The sequence below is a fragment of the Aethalodelphis obliquidens genome, unplaced genomic scaffold (genome assembly GCF_003676395.1).
Source record: "Aethalodelphis obliquidens isolate GAN/ISIS:26980383/991018 unplaced genomic scaffold, ASM367639v1 scaffold38, whole genome shotgun sequence".
In the NCBI taxonomy this organism is placed as follows: domain Eukaryota; kingdom Metazoa; phylum Chordata; class Mammalia; order Artiodactyla; family Delphinidae; genus Aethalodelphis; species Aethalodelphis obliquidens.
Window position 1 is genome coordinate 7,133,119 of NW_020837982.1, and position 26,242 is coordinate 7,159,360.

The 26,242-nt window shown below is 39.6% G+C and overlaps 1 protein-coding gene across 9 annotated transcripts in view; it reads right to left on the reverse strand.

Moving 5' to 3' along the window:
• The window catches only part of METTL16 (methyltransferase 16, RNA N6-adenosine), a 59,480-nt gene extending 36,938 nt beyond the window's left edge, over positions 1-22,542 (reverse strand). For 4 of the 9 annotated variants that reach the window (XM_027130649.1, XM_027130657.1, XM_027130655.1 and 1 more), the window contains exons 1-3: positions 22,421-22,542; positions 17,065-17,192; positions 3,869-4,068 (exon numbers count right to left, since the gene is read on the reverse strand). In XM_027130649.1, coding sequence (XP_026986450.1) covers positions 3,869-4,068; positions 17,065-17,192 — 328 coding nt within the window. In that variant the 5' untranslated portion in view covers positions 22,421-22,542. Of the gene's footprint in view, positions 1-3,297; positions 3,424-3,868; positions 4,069-13,683; positions 13,755-17,064; positions 17,193-22,420 lie in introns of those variants that run through there. The other 5 variants (XM_027130650.1, XM_027130651.1, XM_027130652.1 and 2 more) reach the window with 5 other exon arrangements.
• Between the last annotated feature and the right edge of the window lie 3,700 nt (positions 22,543-26,242).

A 26,242-nucleotide genomic window follows, 5' to 3' on the forward strand; every position in this document is an offset into this window, starting at 1 on the left:
GCTGGTATTCTTGGAGGCCCACAGTAGCCAGCCCATACTAGCCATTCCACGCCCACTTTCCACTGACCACATCATGGTGCCAGTCTAGCCTTCTAAGGATTTGGCAGGAAGAGCTGGAGGCCAGAGACACTCCTAATCCAGAGGAAAGCCAGTCTCATCTTACTGCTTCCTCATTAAGTACTCAGAACAGACTAGTAAAAGACATGACAACAAGTGATAGCCAGAACATTTAAGCTCTAACAGTCACAGTGATTGCTACACTCCCTATCATGTTCACCTAACAGCATCCTGGCCCTGATGCTACTGGGCAAACATCTCCTTGGGGATGTGGGAGGTGGTGCAGGAAGGAGTGGTAAAGGGTACTCAAGCTCCTCTCAGAGTTCACAATTATTTAGCCCCTGCTAGCCACTCAGAATAAGGAAATTAAGGAAATTTAAGTAGCACTTCCAGCTCTGTAGAAAAAAAAATCCAAACCAGATCCCAAGCCCTTGATTCTCATACAACTACCTCTCTCTTCGTACTTCAATTTCATTTAAAAGGAAAAAGAAAAAAGGACACCTTCCCTCAGCTGCCCTAATATCAGGTGCCAAGAGGGTAATAAACGCAGGTAAAAGACCTGTCCTTCGCCAAAAAAAATCAGGTTTCTCAATTCTTAAGACCAGAAGACTTGCATTCTAACATCCTGATCCCCTCTGAAAGGTGAATGACATTTTAAAAAATATTTATTTATTTATTTTTGGCTGTGCTGGGTCTTTGTTACCGCACGCGGGCCATCTCTAGTTGCAGCGAGCAGGGGCTACTCTTCATTGCGGTGTGCAGGCTTCTCATTGCGGTGGCTTCTCTTGTTGCGGAGCACGGGCTCTAGGCACGTGGGCTTCAGTAGTTGCAGCACGTGGGCTCAGTAGTTGTGGCTTGCGGGCTCTAGAGCGCAGGGTCAGTAGTTGTGGTGCACAGGCTTAGTTACTCCACGGCATGTGGGATCTTCCTGGACCACGGCTCGAACCCGTGTCCCCTGCATTGGCAGGCGGATTCTTAACCACTGTGCCACCAGGGAAGCCCATGAATGACATTTTTAAATGGGTAATAATCCTTGTAATGATAAATAAAAATGAAAAGTTTATAACCATAGTATTAGAGCAAACTAATGGAGTCTGGGGGAAGAATTTATATAAAACCCTAATTAGAATGAATGTGATTTCAGCAAGAGTGCCCCTTGTGAAGAGCTAAAATCCATTAACCTCCTATATCCCCAAGTGTTATTTTAGAGGGTTTGGGGCATAATTAAAATAAATTAGTACTAAATAGGCTCTCAAGCTTTTAAAGCTTTTTATAACCCATCAGCCAATCTTCTGCCATGAACATAAAAGAAAAAAAACTTTTGTTAAACCCCATTATTTTTACATAGTGCTTAGTTCATATTGGATGTTCAGAATTTTGAATGTTGAAAGAATGATGTATTTATACATCAACATTCAACAAATCATTTACTGAACACCTACTGTGTGCCAGAAACTTTGCTAGGCTTTTGGATATTATAGTAAGCAAAAAAGTAATAGGCTCTGTACTTTGTAATCTAGTGGCAGAGAAAGACATTAATCAATCAGACAAGTGAATGTGTAGTTTAAAACTAAAAAAAATGCCATGAAGGAAAAAACATGGTTTTCTAAAGCTCATATTCAAGGAACCTATCTTATGCTGGAAGGTCAGAGAAGGTTTTCTTGAGAAAATAAGGCTTGAGTTGACAACTACAGTACAAATAAGAATTAATGAGGTGAAGGTGGGAAGTTCCAGGCAGAAGGAACAACATGTACAAAGGCCTGGAATCATGATATCTTATTAGAACAAGTGCCAAAAACAAAAAAGAGAAGAATATAAGATGAGGCTTAGAGGGACTTCCCTGGTGGCGTAGTGGTTAAGAATCCGCCTGCGGGGACTTCCCTGGTGGCACAGTGGTTGAGAGTCTGCCTGCTAATGCAGGGGACACAGGTTCGCGCCTTGGTCTGGGAGGATCCCACATGCTGCGGAGCAACTAGGCCCGTGAGCCACAACTACTGAACCTGAGCTCTACAGCCCGTGCGCCACAACTATTGAGACTGCGTGCCACAACTACTAAAGCCCACGCACCTAGAGCCCATGTTCTGCAACAAGAGAAGCCACCACAACGAGAAGCCCATGCACCACAACAAAGAGTAGCCCCTGCTCGCCGCAACTAGAGAAAGCCTGTGCGCAGCAATGAAGACCCAATGCAGCCAAAAATAAATAATTAAAATAAATAAATTTATTAAAAAAGAGAAATCTATGAGGCTTAGAGAAACCTACAGAGAGACCTAGAGGGCAGGAATCAGACAATGAAAATTCTAATAGGCCTAATAAAGGTTTCAGGTGTTTATCACAGAAGCAATAGGAAGCCATTAAAGTGGTAAAGATGTGCTCAGATATGGTTTATACATACTTTCTGGAGAATGGAATGGAGGGGCAACAGAGTGGACAAGAACAGAATAGTTGAGAAGCTATTCTGTAGACAGGGAGAAATGATGGTGACTTGGACTGGGATGGTGGCAGCTGAGAAGGAGAAAAATAGACAATTTAAGAAATATTTAAGAGAGAAAAACAGGAAACGGTGATAGACATTGTTAGTGAGAATGGAGAGAAGTCAATATCAAGGACGACAAGATTAGGAAGAAAGAATATGAGTTTGGTCTTGGATGTCACGAAGTCTGAGAAGTTTTTGAGATATCCAAGTTTCTCATATATTTGGGACTAGAGTTCAAGAAAAGTAATCTGAGTTGGAGGAATAAACAGTTTGTAGGTTATCTGCATGGAAGCAGAAAATAAAGTCATAGATATGGATGAAATTGCCTAGAGGTAGAGTGCTGAATAAGAAAAGGGTTGAAGACTGAGCTTTAGGGATTCTCAACATTTAATACAAGAAAGTAAGCCTGAAAAGGGGAGAAGAGTGACTAGAAACGAAAACAGAAAACCAGAGGAGTCTGGTGTCATGGAAGAAAATGGAGGAGAGTGCATAAAGGAGAAAGGAGGGGGTCAATAAATGCTGCTGAAAAGCTCATGTACGATGAGCACTGAAAACACACACAAATGCTGAACATTTACTACTATCTAGAAACTGTGTTTCCTATTAACTATGTTTAGAAATAGGGTCCACAGTTTTTAACTTAATTCTTCACACTTTCTATAAAGGATTAGTAAAGGCCAAAAGATTAACAAATTTCAAACCCTATCAAATGAAAATACTGGCTATGACAAAACATATAATGCATTTATAATCGCAAAACATACCATGGCTTCATTTCCTTCTGCTTCTCTACTTACATTCCCAAATGAATCAAACAGGACAGTCTTCCCCATTGCAGAAGATTACAATTAAGAGAACATCTTCTTTTAACTCGATGTCTTTTTTCTTCCCTTTAATTTTGGATTAAATACTCGCTATAAATAATCACCTAAGAGATTCCTAAAAGTATTCAGTCCCACATGATCTTTTATTAAGTGACCATCACCACAAAATCCCAATATAGGGACTACTGTACTAACACCAAATAATTCAGAGTAAAAATAATGCCCAACTGACACAGACATCAACGTGCTAATCTGAAAAGCTAAGAAAACAAGGGCCTCACTTTCATTCTGCACTTCTCTTACCCCCTTGCTCCATCTGGTGCTGACAATCCCTTCTCTTCTCAAGAGAAAGTGACAGCAGAAAAGCCTAGGTATCCCAAATAAGAACAGTGATATCTGTAGCCAGCTTCCTTCACACAACGAATACCCAGAAGTTTTCAAAGAATTTGCAAAGACCTCGCAAAATTTATAAAACTTATATTTAGCCAAAACATAATTGAAAACCATGTACCTATGTCAATTCCTCTTCGGAGAGTACTTTTGTCAGAGTCCTGATGACCGATCAGATCTTCTACCCAATGAATATAGTTGAGTCTCAAGGGAACTGTGGGAATTAGTCTCTCCAGTGGAATATCAATAGAAAGTCCAAAATCTTCTCTTAGGAGAGTACAAGTCAGAGCTCTGACTGCTTCAGGGTCTTTAAAATTAAGACTGAGGGGTGGAGAAAAAGAAGTAAAACTGATTAGTAAGACTCACTGCGCTCTACAAGCTTTAATGCAACCAGGTAGGACCAAACACCCACCTGTTTCTTAAGAGATCACACATATAAATAGTTACGTAGCACATTCAGTGCAGTGGCATACACATATGGGCGTTTAACAGTCACAGTATGTGAAAGACAGCATAAATTTCCACCAAAAATACTGCATCTTCATACATGAAGCACAGAGGACAAGAGTACCTCTGTTCCAATTCCTGCCTAATTGTCTCCTTACTTAGTTATGTGACTTTGGACAAGTTATTTAGCCTCTATGAGACCGTTTCCTCAGCTGTAAAATGGGGATAATAATACCTATATGTAGAGTTGCTGTGAGATCATCTGTGAAAAGTACTAGCATAATGCCTACTACATAGTAACTGTTTTACAAGTGCTGGCTATTTTTACTATTATCAAATAACATAATTTGATGGTAGCATTCTTTGAAAATCATACTTAAAAGTGGAAAGGAAGCAGTATAAAATGTGTAATAATGAAAACAGGTTAACATACTTAAATATAACAAATACTACAAGCACCAAATTTTTAAATGTGACTATTTTTAGCAGGTTTCCTGAGGAATAATTTACATACTATAAATTCACCTGTAAGTACACAATAGTTTTTCGTATATTCCCAGAGTTGTGCAACCATCACCACAATCCAATTTTAGAACACTTCTATCACCCCCAAAAAGAAACCTCGTGCCCATCTGCAAGTCATTCCTCATTTCCACCCTCAGCTCTACGCAACCACTAATGTACTTTCTGTCTCCAGAGATTTGCCTTTTGTGAACATCTCATACAAATGAATCATATAATATGTGATCTCTGCATCTGGATTCTTTCACTTAGCATAATATTTGTGAGGTTCATCCATGGTGTAGCATGTGTCAGTACTTCATTTTTTTTTTTTTTTTTTTCGGTACGCGGGCCTGTTGTGGCCTCTCCCATTGCGGAGCACAGGCTCCGGACGCACAGGCTCAGCGGCCATGGCTCATGGGCCCAGTCGCTCCACGGCACGTGGGATCTTCCCAGACCGGGGCACGCACCCGTGTCCCCTGCATCGGCAGGCGGACTCTCAACCACTGCGCCACCAGGGAAGCCCGATAGTCAATTTTTACACATGGAACGAAATTCACATCTGAGTACCACACTAAAGCGTTCAAACAAGTTCACATTCTTTATTCTATAGTGGTAGCCCAATCTATTACTAAGCTTCATTGCTAGACGCACAAAAGGAATATAATCAATTCTGATGTCTATGTTCAAAGCCTTAAAACCTGAAATGTGAAATTTCAGAATTTTTCTATCAAAGAAACTTAATAACGTAGATACCTTATAAAATAAACGATGAGCAGTGTCATCTAAGAGCAGTACCTATTTACAGCTTTGTTAACCTAAAATTTCTGAATGTTATTTTGCACTGACATTTTGAATAAAATTGTGAAATTCAGGAATTGCAAACTCAAATATTTACAACATACTACTCAAAATGCCAGTCCCTGACAAGATACAGAACTTGTGCCAGAACGTAAATCAACACACTGAGAGTCATAACCAAAGACATGTCTGCTGAACTAAGCGTGTGGCACAAGGTCCTCGCCTCTGTGGACAGTAATAAATGGTTTGTGGCCGAGCGGGCAGACCAATGGCCACACTTCCGGTAGCACTATGCCAGATGACACAAGTGACCATTTCAAAGGGGATGGTCACTACTCAGTTCTAGGTAATTAATGTCAAGTGGGTTTGCTGGCCCAGTTCTGCTAGATCTCTAAAATTTCCAAATGAAACCAGCAACCCATATTTTTATATGAAATTTCTATGATTCTTAAAATATATGTGGACAATAAATAACTGCAAGCCCTATATAATTCACAGGCCGACAGGTGGCAACCTCTATCGTAAATAACAGAATTATAAAGAAAGTTGGGGTACTTGGCTACTCCACACTTCTAAAGAAGTATAAAAGTGTTTCACTCTCTTTGGGCACTACTTTGCTCAACTGAGTTATATGGAATAGGTTAGAATTTTTAAGAGGTTGTGATTGCTGGCGTTCATTCCTTTACTCATTCAACAGGTATTACATGTCAGCTACATGCCAGGCATTGTGCAAAATGCTGGAGATATTGTAGTAAAAGCAAATACAGACATAATCTCTCCCTTCATGAAGCTGACAGTCTGGTAGAGGGTAGGTATTAATTTAAGAATCATTCGAATATATGTAAAATTGTCACTGTGATGAATGCTATAAAAGATAGATACGAGGTGCTAGGAAACCTACATAATAAGTGGGACTGCCTTAGGAATGTCAGAGAAGGCTTCCCTGAGGACTGAAATAAAAACTAACAAAGAACAGGGGGAAGGGAACATGGTATTCTATGGTCCTAGGTAAAGAGAAGAGCAAGTACAAAGACCCTGAGGCAGGAGACTTCATGGGGCATACTGAGAAACAGCTGTTTCTAACAACTGTGTCTAAAATGCAGATAGCAATGTAAGCATGCATGGTTTAAAATGAGGCTGGAGAGGAAGATAGAGGCCAGATTATATAGGACCTTATAATTAGGGTAACCATATAATTTTATCAATTAATTCGGGACACTTCTGAAAGTGAAAGTATCACACCAGGATAATTATAATCTATGTTAAGGATTTATGTCTGGTATGGAATAAGGATGGACCAAGTGGAAGCAGAGACACCAATGAGAAAGCTACTGCTGTCATCTGAGTTAAGAAGCTGGACAAAGGTGGCAGTGGCAAAGACAGGGAAAAGTGAAAGGAATTTAGAGACATTTAGGAGGGAAAATTGACAAGATCCGTTGATGGACTGATATGTGAGGTGAGGGAGGATGCGTTTACAGACATCTCCTAGGGCTCTGGCTTGTTCAACAAGATAGACAGTGCCATTCACTGAAATTGGGAACTCAGGCAGAGAACCATTTTTGAGGAGAAATATCATAAATTTGAGCTGTATTTGAGATATCCAAGTAGAGATATTGAGTAAGTATGATCTCTAGGTATAGAGCCCAGAAAATCTGGAAAAAGAGATTTGGAAATCTGGAAAAAATGTATAAGTGATTTGCAAACAAACAAATGAGGGCCTGGCACAGATGAGAGTGTGTCTAAGGAGAAAACACAAAGTGAGAGGAAAAGACAACTTAACACTAAGCCTCAAAGAATCCTTTAATGGTTGTACTTACAATCATTACAGAGGAAGCTACACCAGGAGACAGGGTGGAAGAAGGAAAACCAGGAGAGTGTGATGTGGTGCCAAGGAGCCCAAGGGAAGAGGGTGTCCGTGAAGGGTAAGAGTGTCAGTTACCCCAGTGCTTCTCAGGAGTCAACTGGAAATTGAAACTGGATTTAGTGATGTGAGACCACGGAGACCTTTTCAGGAGCTGCTTTCGTAGTGGTAGAATTCAGAATCCACCCTGGAATGTGCTAAAGATTAAGTATGGTATGAAAAAATGGAGACAGTAAAAATAGATAATTCTTCAAGAAGCTGAGTTATGCAAGGGAGAGATGGGGCAGAAGTGGTAGGGTTGACGGAGAGGTTTCTTTACTAATTTTTTAATGGAAGATTTAAACACGTTTAAAAGTCAATGGAGGGCTTCCCTGGTGGCGCAGTGGTTGAGAGTCCGCCTGCCGATGCAGGGGACACGGGTTCGTGCCCCGGTCCGGGAAGATCCCACATGCCGCGGAGCGGCTGGGCCCGTGAGCCATGGCCGCTGAGCCTGCACGTCCGGAGCCTGTGCTCCGCAACAGGAGAGGCCACAACAGTGTGGGGCCCGCGTAACGCAAAAAAAAAAAAAAAAAAAAAAGTCAATGGAAAGTCACAAAGGCCACATATTATGATTCAATTTACATGAAATATCCAAAACATGCAAAGCTGTAGAGACAGAAAGCGGATGAGTGGTTTCCAGGGGTTGATGAGACACAGCAGGGGGGAGTGACTGCTTAATGGGTATAGGGTTTCTTTTGGGGTAATGAAAATGTTCTGGAATTAGATAGTGGTGATACTTGCACAACCTTGTGAACATACTAAGAACAACTGAATTGTACACTTTAAAATGGTGATTTTATGATATATGAGTTGTATCTAAATTTTTTAATAAGTCAAAAAGAAGAAACTAGTTGACAGACATTAAATATTTAACTAAAGGAATACTGGACTATGTAAGGTTCTTGAGATGGGGGAGGGTATGGAATCCAAAGTACAGATGGAGAATTTAATTGAATTCGAGTATCATACTACTACTACTACTACTACTACTACTACTACTAATTAATAATAATAATAGGTTGTCAAACAGAACCAAAAGCCAAACCTATGGTGTTTTGTGTTTTCCACCAACTCATACCTACCCACAACTGAGTTTAAGGATTTTTTGTTTTTTAACTTTATCACACCTATGGTCAAATAAGCAATGAGATAGTAGTATCATATAAAAATAAAGATCCTGGAACAGTTGTAAATGACCATTACTGTTAGCCCTATATTAGCCAAAGAACCCAAAATCCTACATGCAAAATAGTAAGAAACTACCTTGATCAATCAAGTTGGTCTCTTAAATGTGGATTGCTATGCTAGCTAAAGAGCAAATGACAGGGAAGAAAAACTTAGTCATCCAAACACTTCTTTGCTCTTTCCAATTACAGTTAAGAGTACTCCAGTTTTTCTAGCTAAGCCCAGTGACTTGCCCTAAATTCAGTGAAACTCAAAAAAAAAAAAAAAAAAAGAAGTCCAAGAGTATGGGAAACAGTTAAATATATTTAAGTTTTGCATTACAGAAAATTTAGGAACAATCTAAAAGTAGTCATTAGGGAGTTGACTGAATAAGCTATACCACATCCACACAAGAGAATACTCTGCAGTCAGGAAAAGGAGTAAGACTGGGCTGATTCACACGGTCTTGTATGAAGAGGGTTCCTTGAAAAATTAACAGCAACAACAACAAAAAACTCCCACAAGTTTGGGTAAAAGCATATATGTACATTATGATCACATTCTTGTAAAAATAAAAACAAGACAAAAAAGACCCTATATGTGAACATGCAGAGAAAACAATCTGGAAGGGTCAGAACCACCTCTGGATGTGGAAATTCTCATATTTTTGTATTATCTGAACACATGTTACATAATACCTTCATAACAACAATAAGTGTTTTATAACTATATGGAAAATGCTATGTCAAGTGTGGGTAAAAAAAAGTCCTTTGATTGTACCTATAGCAAAATTACAACCACAAAAATTACTATATATGCATAAGGACAGGGCTTAGAAAGGAACACAAGTAATTTGATCTCTGGGGTGGAAGAACTGTGACCTTTTTTCTTTTACGTATGCAACATTCCCATTATAAATGTAGGTAGGAAGGATATATTTCTATAATTTTCCCATTAAGGACTCTATAAATGTTTGTAGAATAATAAAAAAAAAAAACACTTCCTTTTTCAAAAAAGGAAAACAGATCCTTGGTTCCAGAGTACTTGTTTTCCATGAAAGGGGGCCAATTCTGTTGGAGACCAAACCAGCATATTTCCCACAATGACAGCAATCCCCAAAAGACAGTAGTGCAGCTTGAGCATTGATTACATGGCTTCACGAAACATTTGGAGCAAGAGAAACAGCGATATAATTAATATATTTTCTTAGTGCCTTCAAACAGAGTTGTTTATATAAACAATTCTCACTATTTTAAAAAATGTGCTTACTTTGATGGAATAGAGCATACAACTCATTACTAAGGAACTACATCCTAATCACCAAAAAGTATAAGACATCGAGCAGAAGCTAGTCTAATTGAAGAAAATACACAAAAATCAATGAAGAGCTGATTCTTAGACTTTGTTATTAGCAAAATGAGTGTTTGTTTTCATACTTTTAAGAAAATACAGACACTAATCTGAGGGTTGGAGATCTTTTTGTAGGACAAAAGTGAAGTCATCTGACTTCACTAGTTAAATATCTAGGTCACTTTAGCACCCTGGGACATTCAAAATTCCTGAACACAGGCAAGATCTTTTTTCATTTTCATTTCTGAGAGCACAGAGAGGCACAGGGACTAAAATTAGCTCTCACGTGGAAATTAGCAATTTATACCATCAGTCTTTGTTGTTTGTTTAACACATCCAGCTTCGTAAAACAAAACAGCCTATTGTCAACAGGCTCAGGTCTGATTTCCCCATGATGACTCTTGCTCTGCTATTGATGAATACAGTATTACCATTATTAGATGGAGTTTGGAAAGATACATTCTGTAACCATGGTTAAAGAAACAATCATTCTAATACTGTAGAGGCTGAACCTTATGTAACAATAAAGGCTGAAGCCTCCCCACCCTACTCCAACATTGGTTTCTATTCATTAGATCTTCACTGAGGTGCTAAAAATGGTACAGTCACAAACTATGACACAGCCCTTCAATGCCAGGTCTTTGATTTAAAAACAAATCAGTTAAGTGTCATACTCTATTCAAACTGAACTGACAGGGCTCAAGTAAATTGCAGGATGTTCCTATGGGGCTGGTTTCTGTGAAAAAGCACAAACTAAAATTTAATTGAAACAGTCAGATATGATTACAACAAAGCAGTGAGGGATGCAGGGAAGAGAGAGAGAGAAAAGAGAGAGAGAGAGAGAGAGATCACACCAGCAATCCTCAGTACCTTATCAAGTGTACCAGGCTTAATAACAGTATCTATCCTTTACTAAGTGTCTACAATGTGTCAGTCACTTTGCACACATCATTGCTAACCTTTATGACAATCATCCAAAGTATGTCCTTTTATCCCTCCTTTTTAGATGAGGAAATTCAGTCTCAGTAAAGCTAAGAAAATTATCTAAAACCTCACAGCTGGTAAGTGGCACTCTCAAGACTGGTCCTTAGGATGATTCACTCAGAAGTGCCCCTCTTTCCATATCACACCCTGCTTCCCTTAAGAGAGCACTTAAGGGCTGAGCAAATAAATGACACTTCAATCCATCTCAGGTCTAATGTTCTGCCTGGTATTCCTTTTCCATCATTACCTGGGTTTACATTTTGACCATTCTTTTTCACATATCTTCTTGAGTTAAATAAAAAGCCACTATAAAAATAAAGAACATTCTACTGACGCATATAATCATCAACAACTCTTACCTAAGTAAGCAACAAGGAGGATGATGTCCAGGAGCAGGTAGGTTGTTTACATTAAAAAAAAAAGTACATATCTTCTCTTCTTCCTCTATCATAGATCGCTTCTAAATATGCTGTACTACCAACCATAGGGAAGCTCATACTGCTCCCATTATTAAAGAAGAGGAGCTCTCCTCAAGCTTGCCTCATCCTCTTGCCATCCCTTCACAGACAAATTTGCTTTTCCTTGCAAGAAATTTAAAAATTACTTTTGCCTATCACAAAACCACCACTTTGAACATCAAGTTCATAACTTTTAGTCCTTTTCTATGCACAGCATATCAGCACAGATATTTTGGTTTCAGTCTGAAACAAAATGATGATGTTTTATAATCTGCAACACCCATTCCATAGGCTACGTGGTATTCCACTGTATGGAACTGCACTGTAAGAACCTACAATTTTGGAAATTTAAATTATTTCCAATTTTCCTTGTTACAAACAGCCTTGGGATAAACATCCTCAAACATACATTATTTCATTTAAGTATGCTTTTAGAACTTTCAAAGCTGCAATTCTACCAGCATTTTATCACTATGCCTATTTGACTACATTTTTGCCATTGATGGATACTGCATATTTTTTCTTTGCTAATTTGGTCCATTTGTCTTTCTTCGTTTGTAAATTGCCTGTTTTTATCCTTAACCTATATATTAAGGTTTTTTTCCTTTTTCTTATTGTCTTCTAAGAGTTCTTTATATTAAGGGAGCTAAATATTTATACTGTGTTGTCACCTTTTACTATTTCCTGATATGTAAAAGTTTTTACTTCTTAGGTAGTTGAATCCATAAAATTTCCTTTATGAATTCTACCCTTGGAGTTTACTCAGAAAGACCATCCCTACACCGAAAGTTAAACAGTTCACCTATATATTTTTTTCTAGTACTTCAATAGAATAAATATATTGAAATCATCAAACCATCAGGAATTTATTTTGCATAATATATAGGAAAGGGAATCTAATGCACTTTCCCCACAGCTGTTCCAATGCATCTATTAAAAATCCATTGGTGTCTGCCTCCACCCTTAACAACCTGAAATGTCCTTATTCTATGTTACAGTCTTTACATGGTGGGGTGGTATCTTACTTAGGAGTCAGCTTCCAAAGTAAGCATATAAAGTGAAAATCCAAGAGAACACTGAAAAAGCTCTTTAATCATTCATAGCACTGTAAGATATTCACATTATGAGAAACACACAGGAGTCAAGACTGATCAAGAAAGGAAGATTCACCCTGTCCACTCTACACTCCCACTCTATACTCCCTCTGGGAGGTATACTACTGAGTAGAAAGCAGGCTGGAATCACCCTATTTAATGTGCACATGCTGTTGAGACTTGAATGCCACTTTGTGCCAGACAACTGATGGCCCATTCTTGTGGCACTACTGGGCTAATGTTTTAATTACTCGAACTTCACAATATATTTAAATACCCATCTGGGAAAGTTTACACCCCTTCACCTTGCCATCACCCACTTATAACATTTGTTTTGAGTACCTTTTCTTTGAACAGAAGAAACATTATGTCGGTTTCTCTCCCAAAAACCTTAGAAGGATTTTGATTTGGGGAAGAATCGACATATTAACTATACTGAGCCTCCCCATCCAGAAACACACGGTGTCTCTAGATTCACTGTCTCCCCTAGACCCCTGAGGGTAATTCTATTGCTTTACCCACATAGATCTTAACATATTTCTTTGCCAAGTTTCTGCCTATTCCTCTTTGTTATTGTGGATGGGATCTTTTATTGCAACTATATTTTCCAACTAATATCTGGAAACCTATCAATTTTCTATTTATTTATATACATTTTAAAATATTTATATGTATGTTTTATTCAGCAATCATCTGAATATTTTTAGGTAATTCTCAAATGTTTTTTCAGGTAGACAATAATCAAGCCATCTGTAAAATTGTAATTCTTTTTCCTTCTAATCTTAACTCTAAATAAATAAGGGAAGCAACAGACTGAGCCAGAGAGTTCCAACTCAGTCACTTCTTAGCGTTATAAGCCTGTGCAAGCTATTTAAAAAGAATGTGTGGGACTTCCCTGGAGGTCCAGTGGTTAAGACTCTGTGCTTCAAACGCAGGGGGCGCAAATTTGATCCCTAGTTGCGAAACCAAGATCCCACGTGCTGCGTAGCAGCCAAAAAATAAAGGAAATAATAAAATAATGCAGTATCAATTAAAAAAAAAAGAATGTGCATTTATAGATTAAAAGTTCAAAACATATCACTAAATCAAATTCATTGATTATATTATTTAGGCTCTCTATCAGCAGTACTTAACCTTTTTTGGGTCAACTACTCTTAAAACTGAAGTTCAAATTATAGGTTAAAGCTTTAAACCCTATCTCCCCAAGAAAAAGAACATACACAAAGAGTATTTTTACCTAATTGTCTTTGAAGCATTCATTGATCCTCTGAAAGTCCCTGAGGCCATTGTTCTGTTTATTTTTCTCTACTTGGTTGGAAAGACAAAGAAAAAATGTCTCTGAATTATATCAAACACTTTTTAAAAGCCATTTCTTATGTTACATTTTTCAACATGCTAAAAGTCTTTATTTAAGTCTTCATTGAACGTTATTTCTTTTGTCAATACAAACTAGTCTTCTTTTTCTAATTTGAGGTTTTTTCTACCTTCTATCTTACTTTTTTTTAATTTGGAGGGAACTCTCATTTGTTTAGTATATTTTTGCCCATCCCTTTATTTTTTATTTATCTGCAATTTTGTTTTAGGTATGCCATCTGTAAATGGCATACAGTTAGATTTTATAGAAGAATTATTCTCATGCATTTAACAAATATTTATTGAATGTCTATTACTTGTCAGACACCCTTAAGCCATTCAGATATGTTTTAATAACAGATCTGTTTGGTCTGCTCTGACTGATTTTTCTTAAAATATATAAATCTTAAGCCATCTTAAAAATCCTAACCATCCTAAAAATCTTCCTCTGGTTCCTCAAAGTCTGAGCAATCAAGTCCATTCTACTTTGCATGAGCTAAGAGCTATGAAAGGCTCTTTGTGACCTGTTCTTTGTTTTCCTTTCAGTCTCATCTCCTAGTATTCCCTAAGCTGTTATTCTATACCCACTTCATCCCCATCTACATGCAGTTCTGCAAACTTACCAGGCCTTTCAAAAAATTCTGTTCTCTATACTTGGAACTCTTTCCCCCCTTCTATTCATCTTTCAGTATTCAAAGACCCAAGGCCTTCACTAATACCACTCCCACACCACTGCTGTGTCCTTCTCTTCTGACTTCCATTTTCAACTGCACATAGACTTCTCAGATTCAATATGCCCCAAACTGAAAATATATCATCTCTCCCCCAACCAGCTCATTCCCCCTTGTTCCTTACTGCAGAAATGGCACTACCACCTAATCTCTTGCTAAGTTGGAATACCAAGCACCATACTTGGTTCATACTTAATTTCTACTGTGTCCTGCTAATTATATTCATGAATTTCTCTCAAATTCATCCAGTGATCTCTGTCCTTCCCCCCTCTACCTAGTTAGGCCACCAATATGTCTAATGTAGATTACTAAAACCATTTCCCACTTACTTGCCTATACTTTCAGTCTTAATTCCCCCTGCAATCCATCTTCTACTATGCTCCTAGAATACACCTGTCACCTGTCTAAACACAATTCTGAATGTTATTTCCCTGCTTTAAAACTTTAGTGCATAAAACTGGGGATGAGTAATTCTTTTTTTTTTTGCGGTACGCGGGCCTCTCACTGTTGTGGCCTCTCCCGTTGCGGAGCACAGGCTCCGGACGCGCATGCTCAGTGGCCATGGCTCACAGCCTAGCTGCTCCGGGGCATGTGGGATCTTCCCGGACCGGGGCACAAACCCGTGTCCCCTGCATCGGCAGGCAAACTCTCAACCACTGTGCCACCAGGGAAGCCCGGGATGAGTAATTCTGAAGACACAAGAACTCTCTGTACATGTCCCTAAGATAAATTCCAAACTCCTCACTGGCCCTTATAAAGTACTGCAAGCATCATCCTCCCAGCCTCATCTTCTGTCATTTGTCCACCACACCCTAGGCATGCTCAACTTTTCCAGTCCCCCACTACTCCGTGCTCTTTGCACACGCTACTCCCTCTGCCTGTAACACTCTTCTTTCTACCTGGCTAACTCAGACTCATTCTTCAGAACACAACTAAGACACTGTATCTGTTTCAAATCATTCTCTAAATCCCAAAGCTGGGGTCAGGTCTCCCTTCTGTGTGATTCCACTGTATACTCCACAGGTTCTGCCACACTGAAAGGCTAACTGCTTGTTTGTTTGTCCATTTCCTCCACTAGTGCGTTTACTCCAAATATGGCAGTGACTAAGTCTTGCTTGTTTATTATGGCTCTCCCGGAACTTAGAGCAAAATGGTTAATCAACAGATATTTGTTAAATAATTAAGTACAAAAATAAGTGTAGAGAGGAAACAAAGAATAACAAAACTGTATCTGCTCTAAAGTTACTAGGATAAATAACATCCACATACATAACTATGAAACAAAGATTTAAGAAAAATGGTAGAGATGATCTAAACAAAGAGAAACACCAATTCTGTATCTCTGGGGTGATCTCCAAAGTAAGGTGCCAAAGATGAACCTTTAGAGTATGCAAAGAAAATATTAGAACTCTTATTTAAATATATTTTTAATTTCCAGTTTGAAGTATGTTTTCTAATGTGTTTAATATAGTAACATGGTAAGTAACACAAGCATTCATATATGGAGCTGTGCTCAACTTTTTACTGAGTGGAATAGACAATAAAGCTTGGAAATCACAGTTCTAGGGCATTTGACTTAACCTTTGTGTATTGGTGGGGGTCACAAATCTCTCTGAGAATCTGGTGAAAACCAAGGATTATCTCCCAGAAAAATGAATGTAAATAAATATGTATTATATATATATTTTTTAAGTTTTAGGATTTCTAGAGTAACTTGGCCCCCAGGTTAAGTCCTGGCCTAGGGCCTCCAGTTCTACAAGTCTGCCAGGAGGAAGGATGAGGTCAGCAAAATGCCTCAAGCCCTCTGATCCTATTATTCCCAACCTTCCCAGTGCTCCACAAATCCTGCTCTTCCTCCTTCCCACAGGTGAAGCACCACATTTTCCCAAGGCAGGCTTGAAATTTCCAATCCCCTCTGTAACTCACATAGAGTTTAGGATGGCAGTCAAAGATCTCCTTCTCAAGGGTATAACACAAACATCAGTTCCTACCATACCACTATCATAATCCTTGCCATTTCCTGAAGCGTCATACTATTATTTTCTTAATTTTTAATAATTAACTTTTAAACTTAAATTTAGTGACATTCTATGTAATAATGAAGTGAAATCAGTTTTGATATCCTGGTTATTATTTTCCTACCTCACATCAAAATAAACACACCTTAAAATAAGGACTTTAGACCCTCACCAGTCACCAAGTTTTAGAGTACAATCCTAAGGTTTCTGCAGGCACTCTGGGATCTCTGTTGGGTAAGCAATAATTTGGACATCAAGAAATTTTATTTTGGTTTTTGGTTTTTTTAGCCAGAAGGAAACTTAAAAGCATTTGGTCCAATCTTCTGATTTTATACGTTAAAATGCTAAAACCGAGAGAGGTTAAGTGATTTGTCCAAGGTCAGATGAGAAGTTTAAGGAAATGTCTAGAATTAGTATTCAGGTCTACTATCAGTCCAGTACGCTTTCCACTATGCTGTGTCCATTCAAATTACACTAGAATAATACTGTATCAAGAATTCTTCATCTGTTACCTACCTCACTCTTCCATTCAGATTTATCTGAACATGCTGCTGAAAATCTGGATATTTGGAAGCCAGATATGCAAAGTCAGGAGGTTTGTCCTTGTATCTATTTCTTGCATGCATTGATTTACTCAGAGCCATCTTTAAAAAGAAAAAAAGGGTGGGGGGGGGATCGCATATTTAGTTAAAAAAAGTCAACAGGAAAAGCTGTGGTTGCCAAGTCAACAGCTACAGCCAATACATCTTTGCCAACCAAGTGAGAAAAAAGAAGTTATATTTTGAAAATATGCAACAACAAATAAGCACATGAAAAGATGCTCAACATCAGTCATTACGGAAATGCAAGTCAAAACCACAATAAGATATTACTTCATACCCATTAGGATGGCTATTATAAAAGAAAGAAAGAAAGAAAGGAAAGAAAGGAAAGAAAGGAAAGAAAGAAAGAAAGAAAAAAAGAAAGAAAGAAAGAAAATAACAAGTATTGGCAAGTATGTAAAGAAACTGGAGCCCTCAGGCATTGCAGGTGGGAATGAAGATGGTATGACTGCTGTGGAAAAGTTTGGTGGCTCTTTAAAAAGTTAAACATTACCATATGACCCAGCAATTCCACTCCTAGGTATAGATCCAAAAGAACTGAAAGCAGAGATTCAAACAGATACTTACAATGTTCACAGCAGCATTATTCACAATAGTCAAAAGGCAGAAGCAACCCCAAGTGTCCACAAGCAGATAAATAAACAAAATGTGGGATATATATACAATGGAATATCATTCAGCCCTAAAAAGGGATGAAATTCTGACACATGCTACAACATGTATGAACCTTAAAAACATTATGCTAAGGGAAATAAGCCACACACTAAAGCACAAATACTATATTATTCCACTTATACGAAGTGCCAACAATAGGCAAATTCATACAGACAGAGAGTAAACAAGAAGTTAGTAGAGGTTGGGAGGAGGGTAGAATGGTGAATTACTGTTTAATGGTACATGGCTTCTGTTTAGGATGATGAAAAACTTCTGGAAATGGACAGTAGTGATGGTTGCACAACACTGTGAATATACCTAAAGCCACCGAATGGTATACTTAAAAATGGTTAAAATTTTAAATGTTATATGTATTTTACCACAATTTTTAAAAATGTATGCAACATATGATGAATCTTTTTCTTTTAAACCAAGGGAAGAAAATTGGAAACTATTCCTTTAAATGCATCAAAGTGACAGAAGGCAACATAATCTACAGCCAAGAATATTGGAGTCAGAGGTTAGCTTTTACAGTGGTCTTGCATGGATTGACTCTTTGGTAGTGCACCATAAAGTCACTAAAGTTTCAAAAAACATCTTTTTTTTTTAACTTCCTGATTTCAAACTCTACCAAAAAAATCCTCTATTCCAACTTCTTTTATAAATTTCAGTCTTGTCATTTCCAGGTAGCTAAAACCAAATGAAAACAAACATAGCAATTTTGTTTTCCTCAAGAATACACAGAGGAAAAAAGTGAACACATTTATAGCAAGAAATAAAAACCGGAAAAATCCCATTGCAGTGGTTGAGTAAATCTCTAAGCAGTTGGTAATTTAAAAAATATTTTAGTGTGTATCTCTGGATGGTAGGTGATTTTTATTTTCTTCTTTATATCATTCTGCATTTTCCATTTTTTTCATAATGCACATTCATCTAAATGGTATTGTGTAAGTCAGAATCCTAAGAGTCACCTGATAGTTCTCTATCCCTCTCGTATTCCAAGAAATCAAGCTATGTGGATTTTACCAGCTAAATACCTCTCAAATCCATCTATTTTTCCCTATGTCCACCAATAGCAGCCCAGTACAAGTTGCCTAGACTGCTACAACAGCCTCTTTTTTTAAAAAATTTATTTATTTTATTTATTTTTGGCTGCACTGCCTGTTCATTGCTGCACGTGGGCTTTCTCTAGGTGCGGCGAGCGGGGGCTACTCTTCATTGCGGTGCGCAGGCTTCTCATTGCGGTGGCTTCTCTTGTTGTGGAGCACGGGCGCTAGAGCACGTGGGCTTCAGTAGTTGTGGCACACGGGCTCAGCAGTTGTGGCTCATGGGCTCTAGAGCACAGGCTCAGTAGTTGTGGTGCACAGGCTTAGTTGCTCCGCGGCATGTGGGATCTTCCCGGACCAGGGCTCAAACCCGTGTCCCTTGCATTGGCAGGTGGATTCTTAACCACTGCACCACCAGGGAAGCCCAGACAGCCTCTTATTTGGTCTCCATGACCCCACGCTTTTTCTCTCCATTCCTTTTTCCACCTTGCAGTGATCATTTCTAAACGTAAATTTCACTGTGTCCTCCTCCCATGCCCACTTGCTCAAAACTTTACATTACTTCAGCATACATATAAGACCCAGCATGGTGTGGCCTTACCTATTTTTTCACCATCAGCTTAAGTCTCACCCATTGCTCTTCTTTCTTTCCCTCCACTCCGGCAATAGGGTCTTTACCCAGGTTACTCCTTTTGTCTATAATGTTCTTTCCTCCCCCTCTTCACCTGATGAATTCCTACTCATCCTTACTACCACAGTTCAAGCATTTCTTCTTCAGGAAGGTCTTTCCTTCCCTAATCTCCCCAGTTCAGTCATATCCGCTATTGTAAAGTCTCTTAGCAGTAAGTACCGTTCCTTTGCAGGCTTTGTTAGAGATGTAACTTTACATGGTAATAAATATGTTAATACTCGGAAGGTTTTTGACAGCTTTCCACACTGGAAGTTTAACAACCATGTCCAAAAGAGAATTATCGAGATGTTCCAAATCATGCACATAACTGCCCACCAGACTACTCACTTGAAAGGCTCAAAAGTACTTCATGCACAACATGTCCAAAATTAAATCATTTCTACCCACCGTAAACTGGTCCTCTTCTAATCTTCACTATTTTGCTGAATGATACCACTATCTTCCTTGTGGCACAAAAGCGAGAAACCTTTAGAACCTTTTCCACCCTGCCTCCCTCATTCCAAACACACCATGTCCTGAATATTCTCTATCTCCTAATTATTTCTTGACCCTATCCATTTTTCGCCCATCATAACTCCATATCTTTAGGCCACAGACCATAATCATCTCTTTCTTGGATGACTACAATAGCCTCTAACTGATGTCTCTCTGACCACTCTGTTTTTTGGCTGTGTTGGGTCTTTGTTGCTGCACGTGGGCTTTATCTAGTTGTGGTGAGTGGGGGCCACTCTTCGTTGTGGTGCGCGGGCTTCTCATTGCAGTGGCTTCTCTTCTTGCGGAGCTCAGGCTCTAGGCACACGGACTTCAGTAGTTGTGGCTTACGGGCTCTAGAGCGCAGGCTCGATAGTTGTGGCGCACGGGGTTAGTTGCCCCGCGGCATGTGGGATCTTCCCGGACCAGGGCTCGAACCCATGTCCCCTGCATTGGCAGGCGGATTCTTAACCACTGCGCCACCAGGGAAGCCCTCTCTAACCACTCTTGCCCCAGCAATCCACTTCACCCCAGCAACAACATCCCCCTCCTCCTGCCCCAATACAAAACTGAACATTCCTTGGTAAATCCCTTCAGTGCCTTCCTAAAGCTCTTAGGCTGATAAAGTCCAAAATAATTAACAAGGCACACATAATCTACCCCTCCAAACTCATTTGTTGCCACTTTCTCCTCCCTGTTCAGAGTGTCATGCGTGTACCCTGATGTCAGTGCACACACATAACACTCTGAACACACATGGACAAATTAAATTACAAATATGATAGATTCATTTCCTTCATTATTCAACCCTTCTGGTCAGAACAGATGCACAATGAGTCAATAAAGCCACTTCTCTGCTAACCAAGCTCCCAATCCAGGCGATGGGTTCTTAGCTAAATCTATCCCATTCCTCAGAGTTTAACTGAGTATCAGCACTTACCTGGCATCAGCATTGTCACTCCCCACTTCTCTCTAACCTAATCTACTTTTCTCTTCCTGGCTCACTCTGCCCTAGCCACATTGGCCTCCTTGCTGTTTCTCTAGCAAGTCTGGCACACTCCTATCTCACGGCTTTTGTACTTGCTGTCTGGTCTGCATAAACTGTTATTCCCTCAGAAATACATACATACAAGGTACCCTCACACCTTATTCAGATCTTTGATCAAACGTCTCTTACTCATTGAAGCCTTTCCTGAGTACCTCCGTTTAAATAACCAGTGAGTGGGGCTTCCCTGGTGGCGCAGTGGTTGGGAGTGCGCCTGCTGATGCAGGGGACGCGAGTTCGTGCCCCGGTCCGGGAGGATCCCACATGCCGCGGAGCAGCTGGGCCCGTGGGCCATGGCCGCTGGGCCTGCGTGTCCGGAGCCTGTGCTCCGCAGCGGGAGAGGCCACAGCGGTGAGAGGCCCGCATACCGCAAAAAAATAAAAAATAAAAAAAATAAATAAGCAGTGAGTGAACACACTCCTTGTCTCACTTAGTAGCTTCAGTCTTCTACATAAAACTTACCCATCTGACATTCCATGTATTTTTTTTAAAATCTGCCCTGCCAGTAAGCTTCATGAGGGAAAATATTTTGTCTATCTTATTATTCACTGCGATATCCCAGAGCCTAAAGTAGGCCCTGGAGAGCAGGCACGCAATAAGTGTTTTTTGATTGAAAGCACGATGGAACTCTTTACACTGTCCAGGACACTGAAACACAGCACCCTCATTCTTGATAAGCAGTCCCCATCTTAAAGTCTCTCAAAGGCTCAGGCCTAGGGCTGGACCTTTTTCTTCCGGTTACCCGAGTCTGTCCAGAAAGCCAAAGTAGTAGACCTTCACTTAAGCTTCCACTTCGACTTTCTTTTATCTTTCCCATCTCCACGTTCCTGTTTCCTTGGTTTCTCCTGACCCTTAATAATCCTCTTCAACTACCATGTGTCTTAATACATAAGTCTGTAAAATAATCTAAATTCCACTTTCAGAACTTTAAATTCCTTCTGCACAGATCCCTACCACTTCAATCCTAATCTCCGTTTTCTCTCGTCTCCTTCCCTCATAAATCCGACTTTTTCCACTAGTTCGACCACTGCCAGCTCTCCATCTCTTCCACTCCTTCCACGCCTTCATATTACCCCCTCAGACTATCTTCCCGCCTCAGTTTTGGATCTCTGTAAACCTCCTCCGCCCCGCCGGTCTTTCCTACTTCAGCACCAGTCGCCACTCCATTTGCCAACTCCTCCTACCCACCCCAACACACATATACCCCCGCACGCGCACGCAAATGTACACACACATCATCCGGTCTCTCTCCCTAGACCCCGAAACCAACACCTCACAGGCCCAGAACAGGAGAATGTGGAACCTAGGTGATACACAGGTTAAGTGAACTCGCACCCCGCGTGAGAGATATTAAGTGACTCACCTCTGAGGTCTAAGTTGCTTCCAGACGACTAGTCTAGTGTGGGCCTCTACAACCCCAGAGTCTTAAGCCACGAGCAGCCCGAAGATCCTAGAAACGCAAATGTTACGCTGTCAGTGCGCCGCCATCTTGGGCCTCCATTCAGCCTCGTGATTGGACGAGCCATTCTCGCGCGACCTACAGCAGATTCTGGAGAAAGAAGAAACTGTCGCGAGATCTGGACTTCGCGGCTCCTTCAGTCAGAGGGAGGGGGCGTGGTAGCAAGCAGAGTCCTTTGGGTTAGGACGCCTAGTTTTAAATCTGCTAGGGATATTGTTTTTTAAAAATGTAGATTAAAAAAAAATATGTAGCCTTCTGTGCCCCACTCCAGATTTACTAAATCACATTCTCTGGGTTTGGGCGAAGAATATAAGGATGGCTGCGCGGGGAAGGGGGGGAGGGGTGTTTTTGGATTACACGGCGGCAATTACCGTTTATTCTGCAATAGGTCTCTCCTCGTGCGATGTCTCACTTGATCATCACAGATAAACCTGTGAGGTGAGGAAGGGTAGTCTCATTTACAGAGAAAGAACTGGGGATCAGAAATATGAAGTCGTTTGTTCAATATCTTACATCCAGATGACATCAAATCCACGTATTTCCTCACCTGCCTCTTCAGCTGGAAGCAATGTTAAATGCTTTCCATTTTTCTTCTCAACTCGGTTATACTAATTTTTACCCTCTTCTGGTAAGTAGTGTGAATATTAGTCTCCCCGTTGTACAATTGAAACCAAAAGGTAAATGACTTTCAAAAGGCATACAATAAGTAAAAAAAAACTAGGGCCAAAGGCTGAACCTCTGGACCCCTACCTAGTACCTCTTTCCTTTAAAAGAGCTTCCCGGGCTTCCCTGGTGGCGCAGTGGTTGAGAGTCCGCCTGCCGATTCAGGGGACGCGGGTTCGTGCCCCGGTCCGGGAGAATCCCACATGCCGCGGAGCGGCTGGGCCCGTGAGCCATGGCCGCTGAGACTGCGCGTCCGGAGCCTGTGCTCCGCAACGGGAGAGGCCACGACAGTGAGAGGCCCGCGTACCGCAAAAAAAAAAAAAAAAAAAAAGCTTCCCTATGTCCTAGCAATTAATGTGAAAGCTTCTGGCAAACTGTTGTAATACAGTTAAGAGATAGGGATGGAGACTTCAGCTTTATGCAGAACTGAGTGTACCAGTTGTCACTCCAGAAGAGGTGAGGAGGTGTTTTAATTATCTGTTGTTTAACCACCACCCCAAATGTATAGCTTAAAACAACAACCATGTTATTTGCTCACTGTGAAATCTGGGCTGGGATTAGCCCAGCCATTCTGCTAGCCTTGCTGTAGGTCGTAGCATCAGCTGGGGGCTGGTTCCGCAGGAATGACTGGGCCTCTCTCTTCGTGTTGTCTCAAATTCTCTCCCTCTCCATATGACCTTTCTACATAATTCTTCAGCAGAGAAGCCATATCTCTTACATGTTGGATTAGGACTCCCAAAAAGACAAAAGTGGAAGTTGGTAGGGCTTCTTAAGCCTTAGCCTCAGGACTGGTGCTTTCACCATATTCTGTCGGTTAAAGCAAGTCAAAGGGCCAGCCCAAATTCAAGAGTAGAGGCCTGTGCCAGGGTACCTTCTAGTACTGGAAGGCATGGTTTGCTCGGTCCCCCAATGTAACAGAATACTACAGAAAGTTTTATGTCTTTAATTGGTAGTGTCTTTTTATTTTTACAGTATTTAGTGCTTACTTCTGGAAAGGTAAAAAGAGAAAATGGCCTTGAAGTTAAGGCTGGTAAAGTTGAAAGTGGATTATATGTAAAATGCTGGTGAATTTCTCTGTTAGCTACAAACAGCTCCATTTCGTCTGTGGGTCAAACCAGAGAGACCATAGCTCTGCAGCCAGGGAATTTGGGCTTTAATCCTGCTCCCACCACTTTCTAACCCTTTGATTATGGGCAATTTACTTAAACTATTCAAGCCTTGCTTTGTTCAATATGCAAATCTCTCTCGTAGGGTTGCTGTGAGAAGTAAATCAGATAATACGTGTAAAACACTTGTAATTTCTGGCTCATAGTAAGCTATTATTATTATTATTATTCCTGATGACTTCTGTGGTCAGTTTCCATTTTTAGAAAATTATTTCATAAAGATAAAACATATTCATTATAGAAAATTTGTAAGAAATTTAAATAATATAGGAAAATATGAAAAAGAAAGCAAAAATTATCTAAACTCTCACCCCCTAGAGTCAATCACCATCAAAGTTTGATAACCTTACTTCTAGACCTGTATATATTCATAAGGATATAACTAAATAATTTTTGTAGTAATAGCATTTTATATATATTTATATATATATACACAAAATGCAAGTCTTGGGGGTTCTCCTACTTCAGTTAATATAGTTCTATACCATTCTTTGTAATAAGTGCATAGTATTCCATTGCATGGATGTGCCACAAATTTTTTAAACTCATTTCCCTCTGGGTGGACATAGGTTGGCCTGCTCTCAAAACTGTGGTATAATTATAAATACATCTCCTTAAAAAAAAATTTTTTTTTACATAAAATGAAATTGTCTAGAGACTCCACAAAATAGATTAATAAGATATTCAACATCTGCCTTTTAGGGCTTATATCTCTGACATACTGTCAAATCCCTAAGGATTTAATCTGGTAGAAGTCTGTCCAACTTCCACACTCAGCAAGGACAGTATAGGTGTCCAATTAGTCCGTTACAAACTTTGCTTCTTGCTGCCTCTTTGTAGTAGGAAATTGATACTGCACATTCAGCAGGTAATGCTGCTAATTCTGATATGTTGCATAGCTCCTACCAGAGCTGCTTTTAGCATCAGCCACCTATTGTGCTGAACTCAACTCTTGAGGGCCTGGATTCCCACTTTACTGAAGTTAATTATTTCAAAGACCATGTTGCTCTTCCCTGCTACTGTTCTGGCCAGGGCCAGGCAGTCAACATCCACAGGTCTCTCTAGCTTCATGTCTCAGGGAGCAATGATGGAGTACCAGTTCCTTCTAGCCCAGAAGATGCTGGCCTCCTTATGTAAATTCATCCAGCTCCTGCTTAAGGACCAAGTTAATATATCAGAGTTCTAATGGCTCCCTTAATTAAGTCACAAAAGCTACACCTTAATCTCAGAAAAATGACTATTTCTCAGCCTACATTTATATAACTGAGAGCTACTCAAGTGATGTTTACACTTAGGACACCATATTTTTCATTATTAGAAATAATGCTGAATTCTTTCAAGAATCTGAAAAGTAAATTTCAAAATTGAATAGCTGGTGGAAGAGCTGGATCTGAATGTACCTATGACTACTTTCCCTCCTTTTCCAGGTCCCACAAAACAGAAGACATTAATTAAAAAAATAAAAATATAAACTCCAAATAGGACTGAAAATCCAGAAATAGTGCCATTGACAGACCAGAAAATTTGAAGACATTCTGAGAAAATAGGAAACAAATAGAAATAACAACTAAAATGCCAAGAGATTTTTATATGGAAATGCATATGATTTTGAAATTTATCTGGAAAACAAAGTGTGCGAGGATAGCTAGTAATTATGTTTTCCCCTTGGAAAAAAATTAAGATGACATCACATATAAAATAAATCTTATATGGATAATAAACAGAACAATTATTAAAAACCAATGAAATCAGCTATAGAAGTGTTAGAAGAATATAGGAGAATGCTTTTATAAGCTTAGAATAAGGAGGGCCTTCTGAAGACACAAAACTCCAAAACCATAAAGGAAATATTTGCTAAATTTGATTATATAAAAATTTCAAACTTCAATATAATAAA